We start from the raw sequence: 16,595 nt of genomic DNA on the forward strand, positions 1-16,595 counted from the left end.
CGGTGATAAACGTGAAGCTGGAAGTTGAAGGGATGGTGATAAATGTCATCAGTGCCTTTGCTCCACAAGTGGATTGTGAGATGGAGGAGAAAAAAAAATTCTGGAGTGAGTTGGATGAAGTGGTAGAAGGTGAACCTGGAATGAAAGATTGGTGCAGACTTTAATGGGCATGTAGATGAAGGGAACAGACATGATGAGGAGGTGATGGTAGGTATGGTTTTAAAGAGAGGAATGTGGAAGGGCAGATGGTGGTAGATTTTGCTAAAAGGATGGAAATGGCAGTGGTGAACACTATTGTAAGAAGAAGGAGGATCATAAGGTGACGTATAAGAGCGGAGGAAGGATGGACCGAGCTGGGAAGGATGTGCTGCAAGTAAGAGCATGGAGATGGAAATGTGTTGACTAGTGAGGAGAGTGTTGAGAAGATAGAGGGAGGATTTTAAGCAGCTTATGAATGAGAAAAATGAGAGAGAGAAGGTTGTGAGAGCAGTGATTAAGAGGATGAAGAGTGGAAAGTCATGGAGATGTTTAGGAGAAATGCAGTGGAGTTTTTACCAGATTGTTTAACAAGATTTTGGAAGGTGAGAAGATGCCTGAGGAATGGAGGAGTGTGCTGGGTACCGATCTTTAAGAATAAAGGAGATGTGCAGAACTGCAGTAACTACAGGGGAATAAAGTTGATCAGTCACACCATGAAGTTATGGGAAAGAGTAGTGGAAGCCAGGCCGAGAGAAGAGGTGACCATCTGTGAGCAACAGTATGGTTTCATGCCGAGGAAGAGCACCACAGACACATTATTTAATTTGAGAATGTTGATGGGGAAGTATAGAGAAGGTCAGAAGGAGTTGCATTGTGTGTTTGTGGATTTAGAGAAAGTGTACGACAGTGTGGAGAGAGGAGTTGTGGTATTGTATGAGGAAGTCTGGTGTGTCAGAAGTATGTGAGGGATCAAGGATCGGCTCTGAGCCCTTTCCTGTAGTTTTGCAGTAGTGATGGACTGGTTGACGGACGAGGTCAGACAGGAGTCTCTGTGGACTATGTTGTTTGTGGATGATATTGTGTTTTGTGGTGACAGTAGGAAGCAGGTGGAGAAGAGCCTGGAGAGGTGGAGGTACACACTGGAGAGAAGGGGAATGAAAGTCAGTAGGAGTAAGACATACTAGGAGTACATGTGTGAATGAGAGGGGGGGCAGTGGAGGGGTGCGTTTGCAGCATCTCCCGGTGTTTTTAAGTTGGGAAAATGGTTGCAATTTGCGTTTTTGTGCTTACTTTATGCATGTGTGCCAATATTTTCAAAACTGGCGGTAATAATAAACCTGGAGTTTTGCTCGGGTGCGAGGTAGAAAACAATAAACACAATTAGGAGAGTTTTATATAGAAATTCGCTCTGTACTTTTTTATAACGTTCACTTTCAGTACAATTATATATATATTTATACTTCAAACGGTGCAGATTTCACGAAATCCCTCCACAGCAAAGCAGCAGTTTCCTCCCTCCTGATTCGCCAACGCACAAGACGCATCATTTGCGTTAAAACTAAAGAGCAATCAAGTCCGAAGCGCGTTGGCGAGGTCAGGAGGACGTCGTTGTGTCCACCGTTCCCATGGTGATGCTCTGCCTCTCACTCAGAGTCTTTACAACCGTGGCTGCGGGAGACTGGAGAACTTTACGGGACAACCTCATCCTGCCGTCCGTGGGGTCGCGGCCGAAATATTTCACCTGACAAACACAGGAAACAGAGCACACCTTTATCGTGAGCTAGCTTAGCTTAATGTATACCATTTTAGTAAATCTTCTCAAAGGAGAAGGAGGACCAAGGACAGCAAATCTGTACTAAATATTGTCCCTTGAGAAGATGCATGAAAATGCGAGGGGTGCACTAACTTTTGTGAGATACCGTGTACCTGTAGAAATACGCGAATTCAGTTTTAACGGCACGGTTAATGCAGCGCGCATTTGGGTTCAAGCAACATGCAAGAGGCGAAGTTGGACTGCATCAAGGATCGGCTCTGAGCCCTTTTCTGTTTGCAGTGGTGATGGACAGGTTGAAGGACGAGGTCAGACAGGAGTCTCCGTGGACTATGATGTTTGCGAATGATATTGTGATTTGTGGTGAGAGTAGGGAGCAGGTGGAGAAGAGCCTGGAGAGGTGAAGGTACATGCTGGAGAAAAGGGGAATGAAAGTCAGTAGGAGTAAGACAGAGTACATGTGTGTGAATGAGAGGGAGGACAGTGGAGGGGTGCGGTTGCATGGAGAAGAGGTGGAGAAGGTGGGGGAGTTCAGGTACCTGGGGTCAACAAGTCAAAGTAATGGAGAGTGTGTTAGAGAAGTGAAGAAAAGAGTGCAGGCAGGGTGGAGTGGGTGGAGAAGAGTGATAGCAGGAGTGATTTGTGATAGAAGAGTATCTGTGTGAGTGAAAGGGAAAGTTTATAGGACTGTGGTGAGACCTGAGATGTTGTATGGTTTAGAGACAGTGGCATTGAGTAAAAGACAGGAGGTGGAACTGGAGGTAGCAGAGCTGAAGATCTTGAGATGTTCGTTGGGTTAGACGAAGATGGACAGGATTAGAAACGAGTTTATCGTCGAAAGAATTTTACTACGTGTTGGTGTATAGGAGACAAATTTAAACGCCTGGTTCCTCTTTACACGTTTGCGTTTGGGTAATGCTGCGTAGGCAGGACACACCTGGATCTGCTGACCGACCTCCAGTCCGAGTGCAGTGGGATGTTTGATCTGTTAAAAGCAAGAGGGTAAAGAAGAAGAATAACAAAACGCACTCTACACACTTTCTTTCCAATGCAGATTCATCAGGGCTTTATTTAAGAAAAACAAACTTCTGGTCTGGAATTTTTTTTTCTCGCTGAGATCTGGCAACCCGGATTTTGACCGGATGGATTTATTTACTTACCCGTTTATGATCGAGCTGCGAGTTGTGTAGCAGCACGGCGCTCATGTTGGGATAAAGCTTTACCATCACGCCACTGTCTCTGTACACATATCACACACACATCGTCTTCATCATCATCGTCGTCAGCCTCCCTCAATCAGCATGTGATTGATCTCAGACTGTACCTGATTTCGGTGATGGTTGCCGTGTAAACGGCTCCGAACTCGAGCTGCTGTTCCTGCTGTAAAGCGAAAAAACACTTTAGTTTTAACATCCGTCCATCAATCGCGACTGTATGAAGGTCTAAAAGCGGCTGACGGGACGCACGTCGTCTTTGCAGATGTCGGAGATGATCTCCTGAGCTTCGTGCATCGCGTGAGGAGTCGGAGCGAACACAGAGAACGTCTCCTCGTCCACCTGGTTTATAGTCACGCCTGGATACACAAAAAAACAACAACAACTGGAGATAAAAACCAGGAGAACATCACGTTTCAGATACATGGAAAAAATTATTCATAAAAAAGATGAATAAAAAAGGGTTTAAAAGAAAAGAAAAGAAAAGAAAAGAAAAGAAAAGAAAAAAGGAGAAGGGAGGAAAGGGAAAGATCAAGGGTGGTAGAATGGATGGATGGAAAAGGGATAAAGTTATATAAAAAAAAAGGAAAAAAAGAGAGGTGTGTGTGTTTGTGAGAGAGAGATATGTGTGTGTGTGTGTGTGTGTGTGTGAGTGAGAGATGTGTGTGTGTGAGAGAGTACATGTGTGAGAGTGAGATAGATGTGTGTGTATGTGTGTGTGTATGTGTGTGTGTGTGTGTGTGAGATGTGTGTGTGAGATGTGTGTGTGTGTCACCTGTTTGTGCCTGTAGTCGGCGCAGGTTGTATCCTCCAGGACCAACAAATCGAGTTCTTCTGGAGATCGGCACACGAATGTTTTCTTTAAACAATAAAAACATTTCCTATTATAAAAGTCTGTGTGTGTGTGTGTGTGTGTGTGTGTGTGTGTGTGAGCACGTGTTCCCATACCAACAACAGGGCCGTTCTCCTTCCTCGAGCTTCTGGGCTTTGAAATGGTTTTATTCATGATCCCTAAAATCTCTTTCTTAGCCACTGAAACAGAGAAGAACGAGTGAGACAGAGACACGTGTGTGTGTGTGTGTGTGTGTGTGTGTGTGTGTGTGAGAGAGATGTGTTGGTTGACCTGTTGCCTGCTGGATGGCCTCCATCACAATCTTCAGAGGAAGTCCTGGTATCTTAATATCAGCCTAAGAGAAACCACACACACACACACACACACACACACACACACACACACACACACACACACACACACACACACACACACACACACACACACACACACACTAACACAACTACACAAAATATTTCTGCTCTATATCCAATAGACAGGTTTCTCCATAGTCAAGGTTCTAGATGTTGTATTGTAGATGACAATGTTCTCTGTACCCTGTGCTCTTAATAGACAGGGTTCTCTATATTTGGGAGTTCTCCACAGACAAGTTTCACTGTAGTGAGGTTCTTGATAATCAAGGTTCTCTATATACAGGATTTCTCTAAAGAAATTGTAATTATTTAGGGGTTCTCTATATTCAAAATCTCAGAAATAGATCTATATATATTTGGAATAGAGCTGGTCTCTAAAGCTCTTGGTAGACTGATTTCTCTGTAGTCTGGGTTCTCTATAGTCAGAGTTCTCTGTAATCAGCGTTCTCTGTAGTCTGGGCTCTCTGTAGTACCTGTAAAGCAGTGATGCCTTTATTTGTTCCGGCCATTTTAAAATCCATGTCTCCGTTATAGTCTTCAATCCCCTTTAATAATAAACACACACACACACACACACACACACACACACACACACACACACACACACACACACACACACACACAATTTCAGTAGCTGTGAGCAAACAAAAGCAAAACATGTGCAGGAGAAAGAGAGAGAGAGAGAGAGAGAGAGAGAGAGAGAGAGAGAGAGAGAGAGAGAGAGAGAGAGAGAGAGAGAAAAGAGGGGGAGAGAAAGAGAGAGTGAGAAGAGAGAGAGAGAGAGAGAGAGAGAGAGAGAGAGAGAGAGAGAGGAGAGAGAGAGAGAGAAGAGGGAGAGAGAGAGAGAGAGATTGTATGGAAGTGTAGAAGTGACAGACGTACTAAAATATCGGTCAGAATTCTGTAGTCCTGGATTTCAGAGAGTTTCTCAGGGTTTGGTTTGGAAATGAGACCCACAGCCACGCCGGCTACTGCTGAGGAGATCGGCACACCTGAGAACACACACTGCTGATCAACACCTTCTCTAATCATCTCATCACATCACATGATCACCACCCAATAACATCCTGCAAACCCAACACATGAATATAGAAACAAAAATCTAATGAAAAAAAACATTCAACTGAATTATAACAGAAAGAAATACAACACAAAGCAAAATAATAAAGACAGAAAGAAAGAAACTTTACCGGCGTCCATTAAAGCCAAACTGCCTCCACACGCTGATGCCATCGATGATGAGCCTGAACAATAAACACCCAGGAAGTTACAACCATTAGGGAAAGTCATTCAGTAACGAGGTCAGTGTCATTAACGAGGTCAGTGTCATTAACGAGGTCAGTGTCATTAACGAGGTCAGTGTCAGTACAGGGGTCAGTGTCAGTAACGGGGTCAGTGTCAGTAACGGGGTCAGTGTCATTAACGAGGTCAGTGTCAGTACAGGGGTCAGGGTCAGTAACGAGGTCAGTGTCATTAACGAGGTCAGTGTCAGTACAGGGGTCAGTGTCAGTAACGGGGTCAGTGTCAGTAACGAGGTCAGTGTCAGTAACGAGGTCAGTGTCAGTACAGGGGTCAGGGTCAGTAACGAGGTCAGTGTCATTAACGAGGTCAGTGTCAGTAACGAGGTCAGTGTCAGTAACGAGGTCAGTGTCAGTACAGGGGTCAGTACAGGGGTCAGTGTCAGTAACGGGGTCAGTGTCAGTAACGAGGTCAGTGTCAGTAACGAGGTCAGTGTCAGTACAGGGGTCAGTGTCAGTACAGGGGTCAGTGTCAGTAACGGGGTCAGTGTCAGTAACGGGGTCAGTGTCAGTAACGGGGTCAGTGTCAGTAAAATGTCAGTACAGGGGTCAGTGTCAGTAACAGGGTCAGTGTCAGTAAAGGGGTGAGTGTCAGTACAGGGGTCAGGGTCAGTAACGGGGTCAGTGTCAGTACAGGGGTCAGTGTAAGTACAGGGGTCAGGGTCAGTACAGGGGTCAGTGTCAGTAACGGGGTCAGTGTCAGTAACGGGGTCAGTGTCAGTAACGGGGTCAGTGTCAGTACAGGGGTCAGTGTAAGTACAGGGGTTAGGGTCAGTGTAAGTACAGGGGTCAGGGTCAGTACAGGGGTCAGGGTCAGTACAGGGGTCAGGGTCAGTAACGGGGTCAGTGTCAGTACAGGGGTCAGTGTCAGTAACGAGGTCAGTGTCATTAACGAGGTCAGTTTCAGTACAGGGGTCAGTGTCAGTAACGAGGTCAGTGTCAGTAACGAGGTCAGTGTCAGTACAGGGGTCAGTGTCAGTACAGGGGTCAGTGTCAGTACAGGGGTCAGTACAGGGGTCAGTGTCAGTAACGGGGTCAGTGTCAGTAACGAGGTCAGTGTAAGTACAGGGGTCAGGGTCAGTACAGGGGTTAGGGTCAGTACAGGGGTCAGGGTCAGTACAGGGGTCAGGGTCAGTACAGGGGTCAGTGTCAGTAGCGAGGTGTCAGATAAGTACTCAGGAAACACACCGTTGGACTCCAGCACCTCGGAGGTGACTCGGATTGTAAAAGGGAAGTCTTTAGGAATGACAGGCCTCAGGGCTTTTTCAGCTAGAGCACCTAAACACAAATAAAGATGTAAAGGGCTCAGAGAGAAGATCAAACTAAACATAAGTGCACGTAACCGTAACCACCCAAAGTCACTCACCATGACCGAGCTCTCGTCTGTTCAGTCCACCCATTTTCCCGATTTCATTTGTCGCATATGGAGGAAACTGAGACGGAGAAACAGAGAGGTGGAAATGTATTTATGGGCTGGAAGAAAGGATGAGCTGGACAGCAACATACTGACGGTACACTAGATTTCCATTCAAATCATTCTTTTTCTTTCTTCTCTATGAACAGATTTGGTGTGTAACCCGATTCTGAATACCAAGAACTTTCAGTAATTTAATCGCACACTATATCGAAAATAGTAACAGGACACGTGACTTTTCAATCCACATGAGGTTTTTCTTCAAACTGGTACCACAAGGTCTGAGGCGACCCAAATCTGTGCCATCTGTGCACAAAACCAGCTCCATGAAGATAACTAGGAAAGAATGGAAGATCTTGAGCTCAGACCTCAACCCTATTGAACACCTTTGGGATGAATGTGAACGCTGACTGCACCCCAGGCCCACCCCAGGCCCACCCCAAAATCAGGAGAAACACTATTATTTTGAACTCACCTCATAGTGGAGCATGAAATTCTTGTCTTTGATTCCACTATTGAAGACAAAATTAAAGAAGGATTCAGGAACAAATAATGAAAAACAGATCCTACACTTCTAATCAGATTATTTTCTTAGATATCAATCAATGATTGTGAGTTTGGAAAGAGAAAGTGTGAAAAAATAAGAATTAAAGCATAGACATAAGAGAACGTGACCTACACGATGGAGCATATACTGACCCCCCCTCTTTATTGTAATTTTAATACTAATCTTAATTTGTATCATGATGTTGATCGCATCCCATCGCCATCCTGTTTTACCTCAGAGCCGTTGTTATGATGTCGGTTTTCACGCTGGACTCTATGGAGTCAAAAGTCACACTGCAAAGCACCTAAAAAGAAAAAAACAAACAAAAAAAATAAATAGTTCTTCCGGGTTGCGTTATACAGTACAAGAGCGGCCTCTAGAGGAGACTCACTAACACCGAAAATATGCAGTACTATAAGGAGTGTTTTTAAATTAATAGTTTCCATTATAAAGATTATCGGTTGATTAATCGGTTAATTAAAAAATATTTAATAAATCGTTATAATCATAAAATGCAGCCGACATTACGGTTCTACATCATCAGTACTCCATCCACCAGACCTGAGTTTGTCCTCTCTGGAAGAGCGCAGATCCGTGTAGAGGTTTAAAGATGTCCACTTCACAGGAAATGTCTCGTAAGGACGTTAGGTCGCGTCCATCGCACCTGAAACAACACAGACATATCACGTATACTGAATAATCGCTATTACAGAAACCGCACGATAAATAAATATAGCAGAAGTGAGCATGGGAAAAAAAGAAGCTACCTTTTGTACTCAGTGAGCACCAGATTCCGAAAAACATCTTTCGAAACCATGTTGAAGGCCTCGATCACTTCGAACGGTTCGGCCTGTGGAAATTTCTCTGCGAACGATTAGAAAGAAAAATAATCTCGATCGTTCTCAGTATCGGTTGCGAGATCATGGCTTTTATATTTTACATTTTAGTGGAAGGCCATCAAAACCAGCAAGCCCTTCCTAGCAGAAGAAGAATCAAAATCAATGACTTACGTTTTAATAGACTTTGGTCCATGAATATGCATTCAATTATTCCCAAAGGTCGATTCTCTTAATTTCATAGTGTTACTCCCTCCGTTAACATTGGACTTTCTATCCAATCAGATTACAGCAGTCACATCACATGATTACAGGATCAAAACCTTAAATTAGGTCTTCAGAAATGGAGCTTGAAGGCTGTTGCTTTAAACAGATTTTAAGTTGGCGACCCCCGGGACCTTCTAGAAGGTGTCCAGTAACCTCCAAAATGAGGTCAGTGTCAGTAAATGGGTCAGTGTCTGTAACAAGGTCAGTGTCAGTGAATGGGTCAGTGTCAGTAAATGGGTCAGTGTCAGTAAATGGGTCAGTGTCAGTAAATGGGTCAGTGTCAGTGAATGGGTCAGTGTCAGTGAATGGGTCAGTGTCAGTAAATGGGTCAGTGTCAGGGTCAGTGTCAGTGAATGGGTCAGTGTCAGTGAATGGGTCAGTGTCAGTGAATGGGTCAGTGTCAGTAAATGGGTCAGTGTCAGTGAATGGGTCAGTGTCAGTGAATGGGTCAGTGTCTGTAACAAGGTCAGTGTCAGTAAATGGGTCAGTGTCAGTAAATGGGTCAGTGTCAGTAAATGGGTCAGTAAATGGGTCAGTGTCAGTAAATGGGTCAGTGTCTGTAACAGGGTCAGTGTCTGTAACAGGGTCAGTGTCAGTAAATGGGTCAGTGTCAGTGAATGGGTCAGTGTCTGTAACAAGGTCAGTGTCAGTAAATGGGTCAGTGTCAGTAAATGGGTCAGTGTCAGTAAATGGGTCAGTAAATGGGTCAGTGTCAGTAAATGGGTCAGTGTCTGTAACAGGGTCAGTGTCTGTAACAGGGTCAGTGTCAGTAAATGGGTCAGTGTCAGTGAATGGGTCAGTGTCTGTAACAAGGTCAGTGTCAGTAAATGGGTCAGTGTCAGTAAATGGGTCAGTGTCAGTAAATGGGTCAGTAAATGGGTCAGTGTCAGTAAATGGGTCAGTGTCAGTAAATGGGTCAGTGTCTGTAACAGGGTCAGTGTCAGTAAATGGGTCAGTGTCAGTAAATGGGTCAGTGTCTGTAATAAGGTCAGTGTCAGTAAATGGGTCAGTGTCAGTAAATGGGTCAGTGTCAGTAAATGGGTCAGTGTCTGTAACAGGGTCAGTGTCTGTAACAGGGTCAGTGTCAGTAAATGGGTCAGTGTCAGTAAATGGGTCAGTGTCTGTAACAAGGTCAGTGTCAGTAAATGGGTCAGTGTCTGTAACAAGGTCAGTGTCTGTAACAAGGTCAGTGTCTGTAACAAGGTCAGTGTCAGTAAATGGGTCAGTGTCAGTAAATGGGTCAGTGTCAGTAAATGGGTCAGTGTCAGTAAATGGGTCAGTGTCAGTAAATGGGTCAGTGTCAGTAAATGGGTCAGTGTCTGTAACAAGGTCAGTGTTAGTAAATGGGTCAGTGTTAGTAAATGGGTCAGTGTCTGTAACAAGGTCAGTGTTAGTAAATGGGTCAGTGTCTGTAACAAGGTCAGTGTCTGTAACAAGGTCAGTGTCTGTAACAAGGTCAGTGTTAGTAAATGGGTCAGTGTCTGTAACAAGGTCAGTGTCTGTAACAAGGTCAGTGTCTGTAACAAGGTCAGTGTTAGTAAATGGGTCAGTGTCTGTAACAAGGTCAGTGTTAGTAAATGGGTCAGTGTCTGTAACAAGGTCAGTGTTAGTAAATGGGTCAGTGTCTGTAACAAGGTCAGTGTCAGTAAATGGGTCAGTGTCTGTAACAAGGTCAGTGTCAGTAAATGGGTCAGTGTCTGTAACAAGGTCAGTGTCAGCAATGTGGTCAATATCATAACGAGGTGAGTGTCAGTAACAGTCCTTCACTTTCACGACGGTCAGAGAGCGCACTAGTCTGCGTTCACAACCTGCATCTGTAGCAAACTGCAATAGCTGGAATATATTCATGTGGATTTAATAGATGTGTTATTTCACTGCACAACGACTGACAGCGGAGGAGAAATCGACTTGGTCATAGATTCACTTATCAAGAAAAGCTGCCCCCTATCAGGAAAGATCGGCTCAAACAGTTCAAAAGCTTCCTCGTGAACCGTTGACACTTTTTGCACTGAAACCTAAAATTTTCCTTTATTTCAAACACTGAGCTATTAATGCCGTCAAGGACTTTACTGTCACCATAAACACAATTTTTCAGTTTAGACGGAATTTCTTTTGACATTGTTCTAAAAACGAATGCAACTTTCGAGCAAAAAAAAAAAAAAAAAAGAAAAGTGCATCCACCTTTAACTTGCTCCTCTGTGTCTAGTCGGATTCTGTTCACAGCTTCGTCTCTGGAGATCTGCAAAACCCAGAAATAGGAGAACGTTCTAGAGAACAACATGAGCAATTTCAAACAACAATAAACACAGTGAATACCTTATCGTGTGAGAAGTCTGTAAAGACTGCGTAGATCTTCTCACTAGCCAGCCTGCAAACACACACACACACATACACACACACACACAGACACACACACAGACACACACACACTTTAAAACCTTGAAACATAATAAAAAATCCTAGATTCTGAAGAACAGTGAATGTTGACATTTAATATGCTAATGAAAGCCTGTAGGGTCTGAGATTCCTTTTTTGGGCAGGGGAATTCCTAGAACACCCACTGCTGGGAAGGAGAGCAACTGACTTAAAAGTTCCCCACTTGTAATGTTCATCATTGTAAAATGACAAGATTTCAATTGTTTGTAAACGGCCTTATAACCCTTCGCAACACTGATAAGCAGAAACAACTGGTTTTGTCACCTCGTTTCTTCTTGACGTTGTGTTAAAACACATTCCTGAGTGCTCCAGACCTGCAAAAACCTGGGCTTTTATAGAGCTGCTCACACACGTGGATGATGAGCTTTACCAGGATAATGAATGGAGCAATTCACTGACTAAATGAATCAACTTGTAATGTTCGTCAGTGTAAAAGGATTGGGTTGAAAGTGTTTGGAAACGGCCTTATAACCCTGCTCAGACTGAGGAGCTGCTCGTACTGTTGAGTGTACTCGACCATCTCGGGCGAGGCGCTGAAGAGCTTCTGGGGCGTACGCTTCACCACCTTGAGTTCTCGGGCCAGCTGCTGGATGGCCTGGATGATCTGCTGCGTGTGCTTGACTCCCAGTTTAACAGCGTGACAGAAGTCCTGCTGGAGGACGTTCTCGGCTGCAGCTTCCATCATCACTGCGACAGGAAACACGGTTTTCAGGATGCACTCGGGTTCTTATAAAACTCTGAGGAGAACGAGGCGGAGCCTTAAGGTGTTCACACTCACCCACTTGGCTGGAAGGAGCTCCGGTTACCACAAGATTCAGAGTGGTGGAGCTCATCTCCTTCCGGGTCGGGTTCACCACAAACTCTCCGTCGATCAGGCCGATACGAACGGCACCTGGGGTGAGATCGGCACCGAACTTAACTTCTCGCATACACACACACACAACCATGATCACCCAAACGCAGAACCATCAGCTCACCGACAGGTCCGTTCCAGGGAATATCGGAGATGGCGAGAGCAGCAGATGCTGAGAGGAAACAGGAGCGATGAGGTTACCATGAGGACCACAAGATCACAGGCTTGTAGATAACCAATCATATACAATGTATTGTCAAAAAGTTTGTGGACACCCGAATGACTATAACACTGGTCATCCCACTCCACATTGAGTTTTCCAATCATTTTGATATCATCCTCCATTCTTCTGGGAAGATGTTCTACTAGATTTTGTGGAGATTCATTCAGCCACAAGTTTGTTAGTAAAGTCAGGTACTGATAAGGTCTGGGGTGCAGTACAGCAGGAGATCTTCCACTCCAAACCATTAGATCTTCAGGGAGCTGGAAGGGAACATTTCACGCTCCCACGTCCAAAGATGTGGTGAACAAGTCGGGTGTCCCAATACTTTTGGCCATAGTGTGTGTGTGTGTGTGTGTGTGTGTGTGTGTGTGTGTGTGTGTGTGTGTGTGTGTGTATAATAATAATCAGATTGGAAAAAAAATGATTTGGTAAGCACTTTTTAAGCACAATTTAAATACTTAATTTTAATAAAAAAATCTTAAAAAAATGATAAAATAATAATAATTGATATGAAGCAAAAATGAATGGATAAATGAAAAACTAAATTAATAATAAGAAGAAAAGAAAATCTATTAATAGATTCATAATAATATTAAAGATTTTTTTTTTTCAACACCTGCTCACTCACATAAATGAGATAAATGCAAGTTGCCATATCTGATATTATCCTCTTTTCTGTTCATTAATTTGGTTTATTTAATATCAGCTTCTTGAATTGTTATAATACATAAAAAAAAATAAAAATCTCTGAGCTTCCAGCAGAACGAAAAAAAGTATAAAAAGGACCGGATCAAAGCCGCACCTCCGTTGATGGCGAGGACGTCGGGGTCGTTCACGCCGTCGGCGGCTAAAATGTTGCACAGGACCTTCGTGAAGACAAGAAACGAGTCTCGGTTAGAGGCAGTAGTTAACGTGAAACAGTGTGAACTGGCGTGAAGAGCTGCAGCAGGAGAGGCGTACCTGAGTGTCGTAGAAATATCCGGCAGGAAACAGCGGCCTGATGGAACGATCTAAACGTAAACGGGGTTTACAGAATGTTAAGAATCTGATTTGATTCTGAATTCAGTGGAAACGCTCTTTAAAATGTATCTCTGTTACAGACAACCTGAGAGTTACTGTAACTCTGTAACTGTTCATCAACAAGCTGAAACGACAGAGAAAGAAAGACAGACAGAATAAGAAAGACAGACAGAGAGAGAGAGAGAGAGAGAGAGAGAGAGAGAGAGAGAGAGAGAGAGAGAGAGAGAGAGAGAGAGAGAGAGAGAGAGAGAGAAAAAAATATACACAAAATGTTTTGAGACTTGTTTAGCAACCGGCCAACAGATGGCAGCACGGGGCTGCACGCACAGTCCCGAGGAGCACCCACCTTCATAAGTGCCAGAAAGATCGACACAGGGAGAGATAGAAGAAGAAGAAGAAGAAGAAGAAAAAAAAAAAAAAAACTTCCCTTTTGATCAACAACACTTTTTTAAGGTCTTTAAAAACCTGTGCTCCAAACCCCGTGCTCTGGTGTGTGTAAACGTTCGGGCGGAGCTGCTGCGTCTGGAACACACCTATGAGTCTGCTGGTGAGGATCTCTGTGTCACTGGTGCCCAGTTCCCTCCTCAGGTAGTTGGTGGGGATTCGTCCGGCGGCTGCTGCTTTCTGTCTGTAATCCACCTGAGGGCATCGGATCGACCGGTCAGAGATGTAAGAACACACACACACATACACACAGGTGCAGAACCAAACTCACCACCAGAGGCATGAACTGTGATGGTGAAGGTTTGGTCTTGCTGACGGCGGTGACCATCACTGACGTCTCTCCCAGCTGCAAACAATCCACCACATAATCTCCATTTATATATATATTTATACACACACACAACATGGCCAAAACTTTGTGGACAAATGACCAAGAAATAAAGCTCACCTGTACTACAGAACATCCATCTGCGAATCTGGCGAGTTTCCCCGTCGATATCTCGAGTTTTCTTGGAAGACAGAATGAACAAGTGTGAAGATGAGGACAGAAGTCCGACATAACGTCTGAGTAAAAGCTAAAAAAAAAAAACCCTAGGATTCTCGACTTCGTCTCTTTGTAGTCTGACATTAATAACCTCTAAACATACTGGATTTTTGCTTCACAGACACACTGTCTGGCCAAAAGTTTTTGGACACATGAGCAGTCTTCTTTTTTTTTTCTCTTGCACTTTTTCAGTTCTGCAGCATTATTTCACAGCCCAGAGCCTTTAAATTTATTCTATCTACCTATCTACCTATCTATCTATCTATCTATCTATCTATCTATCTATCTATCTATCTGCCCATCTATCTTTTCATCTGCCCATCTATCTTTTCATCTATCCATCTAGCTGTTTAACTGTCTATCTATCTATCTATCTATCTATCTATCTATCTATCTATCTATCTATCTATCTACCCATCTGTCCGTCTGTCTATCTATCTATTTGTCTATCCATCTGTCTGCCCATATATCTTTTCATCTATCCATCTAGCTGTTTAACTGTCTGTCTGTCTGTCTGTCTGTCTATCCATCTACCCACCTACCAGATGCTGTTACCTTCTCTCTACCTCCACTCTTACTCTCTTCTGTCTGTCTTTCTATCCACCTGTCTGTCTGTCTGTCTTAGTTTTATCCATCTGTATTTTTGTCTATCTATCAGGTGGCCATGCTGTTACCTTCCCTCTAACTCGACTCCCACTCTTCCCTCCACACTGTGACTGGACCACACACTCCGCCGAGCAGCGCGGAACAGCGAACAGCCGAGGCTCAGGAACCGAGTCATGATCCGCTTCAAATCCAACGAAACTAGAAATGAATAAATAATAAACCGCACTTTATTTTACTGTAATAAATCTGAACACATCAAAATTGAAGCGCTGGGCTATAGGGCGCCGCCATTGTATTCCGTCACGTGACACGGCAACCTCGCCGCTCATTGGCTGGCCGGAGGTGCGTCGTCAATGTCACCCGGTGCGCCGCGCTGAGCCCGTAACGAGTTCCGGCTGCGCGCGCAAAATTATTGCCACCTTTATATATTTTTTAATATTACATACATTTTCGTTAATTTGTGATCATATATATATATATATATATATATATATATATATATATATATATATATATATATATATATATATATATATATATATATATATATATATATATATATATATATATAATATGTATACATAATATATATATAATGTATATATGTTTGTTTGTTTATATATATGTTTGTTTGTTTATATATATATATATATATATATATATATATATATATATATATATATATATATATATATATATATATATATAAACATCTTGTTACATACAGCTTGCTAATTGATTGTATCTTGGAGTGGCAAAGTCTCTCAGAAGTAAAGATGGACAGAAGTAAATCTGTGAAAGACTGTGTCCATAAATTGTGGAACAATTTCAGAATAATGAAATTGCAAAACATCTCATTGTTCACAGTACATAATATCATCAAAAGTTTTTTCAAAACCATGGACACCATGTCCTCTGGACTAAAGAAGAGAGAAACCATCTGGCATATAATAAGCGCTCGGTTCAAAAGCCTTCATCTCTGATGGTTTGGGGGTGTATTAGAGTTTATGGAATGAGCAGATTTCACATTTGGAAAGGCACCACCAATGCTGAAAGGTATCCACAGGTTTTAGCAACATATGCTTCCGTGCATCACAAAACATAAAATACAACAAGGAAGACCCAGGAATGTTGAGCAGCTAGAATACACAATCAGACACAAATGGGACAATATTCCTTGCCCAAAACTGCAGCTACTGGTCTCCAGAGAACAGAAAACATTATATAAGCTTACTTTCCAATATTTACCACAATATAGCATATATATACCATCAGGCCTGGAAAAGGCTGGGAGCACAGTAAGAGTCATGTCTTTTTACTTCTCTAGTGCTTTTAACACCATCCAACCTACGCTCCTGAGGGATAAGATGGTGTACATGGGAGTAGACCATCATCTGTCTGCCTGGATATTGGACTACCTCACAGACCGACCACAGTATGTGAGGACTCATGACTATGAGTCTGACATGGTTACCTGCAACATTGGGGCTCCTCAGGGAACGGTGCTGGCCCCGTTCCTCTTCAACGTCTACACTGCAGACTTCATGTTGCAACCTGTCACCTACAGAAGATCTCTGATAACTCTGCCATGGTCGGTCTGATCACAGATGATGACTGGGAGTACAGAGGACTGATCCAGAACTTTGTGGACTGGTGCCAACGGAGCTGCCTCCAGAGAAACGCGGGGAAAACCAAAGAACTGGTGGTGGATTTCCGTAGGCACAAACAAACTTCATTACCACCAGTGAACATTCAAGGAAAGGCCATTGTGAGAGTGGGCTCTTACAAATACCTGGGGGTTCATCTTAACAGCAAACTGGACTGGACACTTAAGACTCTTTCTGGTGAGGAGACAAAGGTCTTTTGGAGTGCAGGGAGAGCTACTGAAGACCTTTTTGACTCGCTGGTGGCCTTAGCCATCTTCTATGGAGTGGTCT

At 43.4% G+C, this 16,595-nt stretch overlaps 1 protein-coding gene across 1 annotated transcript; it reads right to left on the reverse strand.

Annotated features, from left to right (window-relative positions):
- Positions 1-1,368: 1,368 nt before the first annotated feature.
- On the reverse strand, positions 1,369-15,013 carry pnpt1 (polyribonucleotide nucleotidyltransferase 1). The gene is made up of 28 exons (XM_083532379.1): positions 14,727-15,013; positions 13,957-14,017; positions 13,780-13,854; positions 13,598-13,703; positions 13,005-13,054; positions 12,847-12,910; positions 11,946-11,993; positions 11,747-11,860; positions 11,469-11,655; positions 10,849-10,900; positions 10,714-10,771; positions 8,197-8,293; positions 7,991-8,093; positions 7,663-7,733; positions 7,358-7,394; positions 6,835-6,901; positions 6,657-6,746; positions 5,361-5,414; positions 5,053-5,162; positions 4,644-4,715; positions 4,088-4,151; positions 3,913-3,996; positions 3,740-3,823; positions 3,217-3,323; positions 3,075-3,130; positions 2,911-2,989; positions 2,688-2,735; positions 1,369-1,720 (listed from the first exon to the last, which is right to left on the reverse strand). The coding sequence occupies exons 1-28, from the start codon at positions 14,831-14,833 to the stop codon at positions 1,574-1,576; spliced, it is 2,292 nt and encodes a 763-aa protein (XP_083388505.1). The 5' UTR covers positions 14,834-15,013; the 3' UTR covers positions 1,369-1,573.
- Between the last annotated feature and the right edge of the window lie 1,582 nt (positions 15,014-16,595).

Source organism: Silurus aristotelis (genome assembly GCF_946808225.1).
Source record: "Silurus aristotelis genome assembly, chromosome: 27".
NCBI lineage: Eukaryota > Metazoa > Chordata > Actinopteri > Siluriformes > Siluridae > Silurus > Silurus aristotelis.

Bases quoted from the DNA above. Each gene is read 5' to 3' on its own strand.
- pnpt1 (XM_083532379.1), bottom strand. From the start codon at position 14,833: ATGACTCGGTTCCTGAGCCTCGGCTGTTCGCTGTTCCGCGCTGCTCGG. The intron at 14,018-14,726 runs GTAACAGCATGG...CTGTCTTCCAAG, and splicing joins GGAGTCGAGTTAGAGGGAAG to AAAACTCGAGATATCGACGG. The intron at 4,152-4,643 runs GTACTACAGAGA...GGTTTCTCTTAG, and splicing joins AAGGCATCACTGCTTTACAG to GCTGATATTAAGATACCAGG.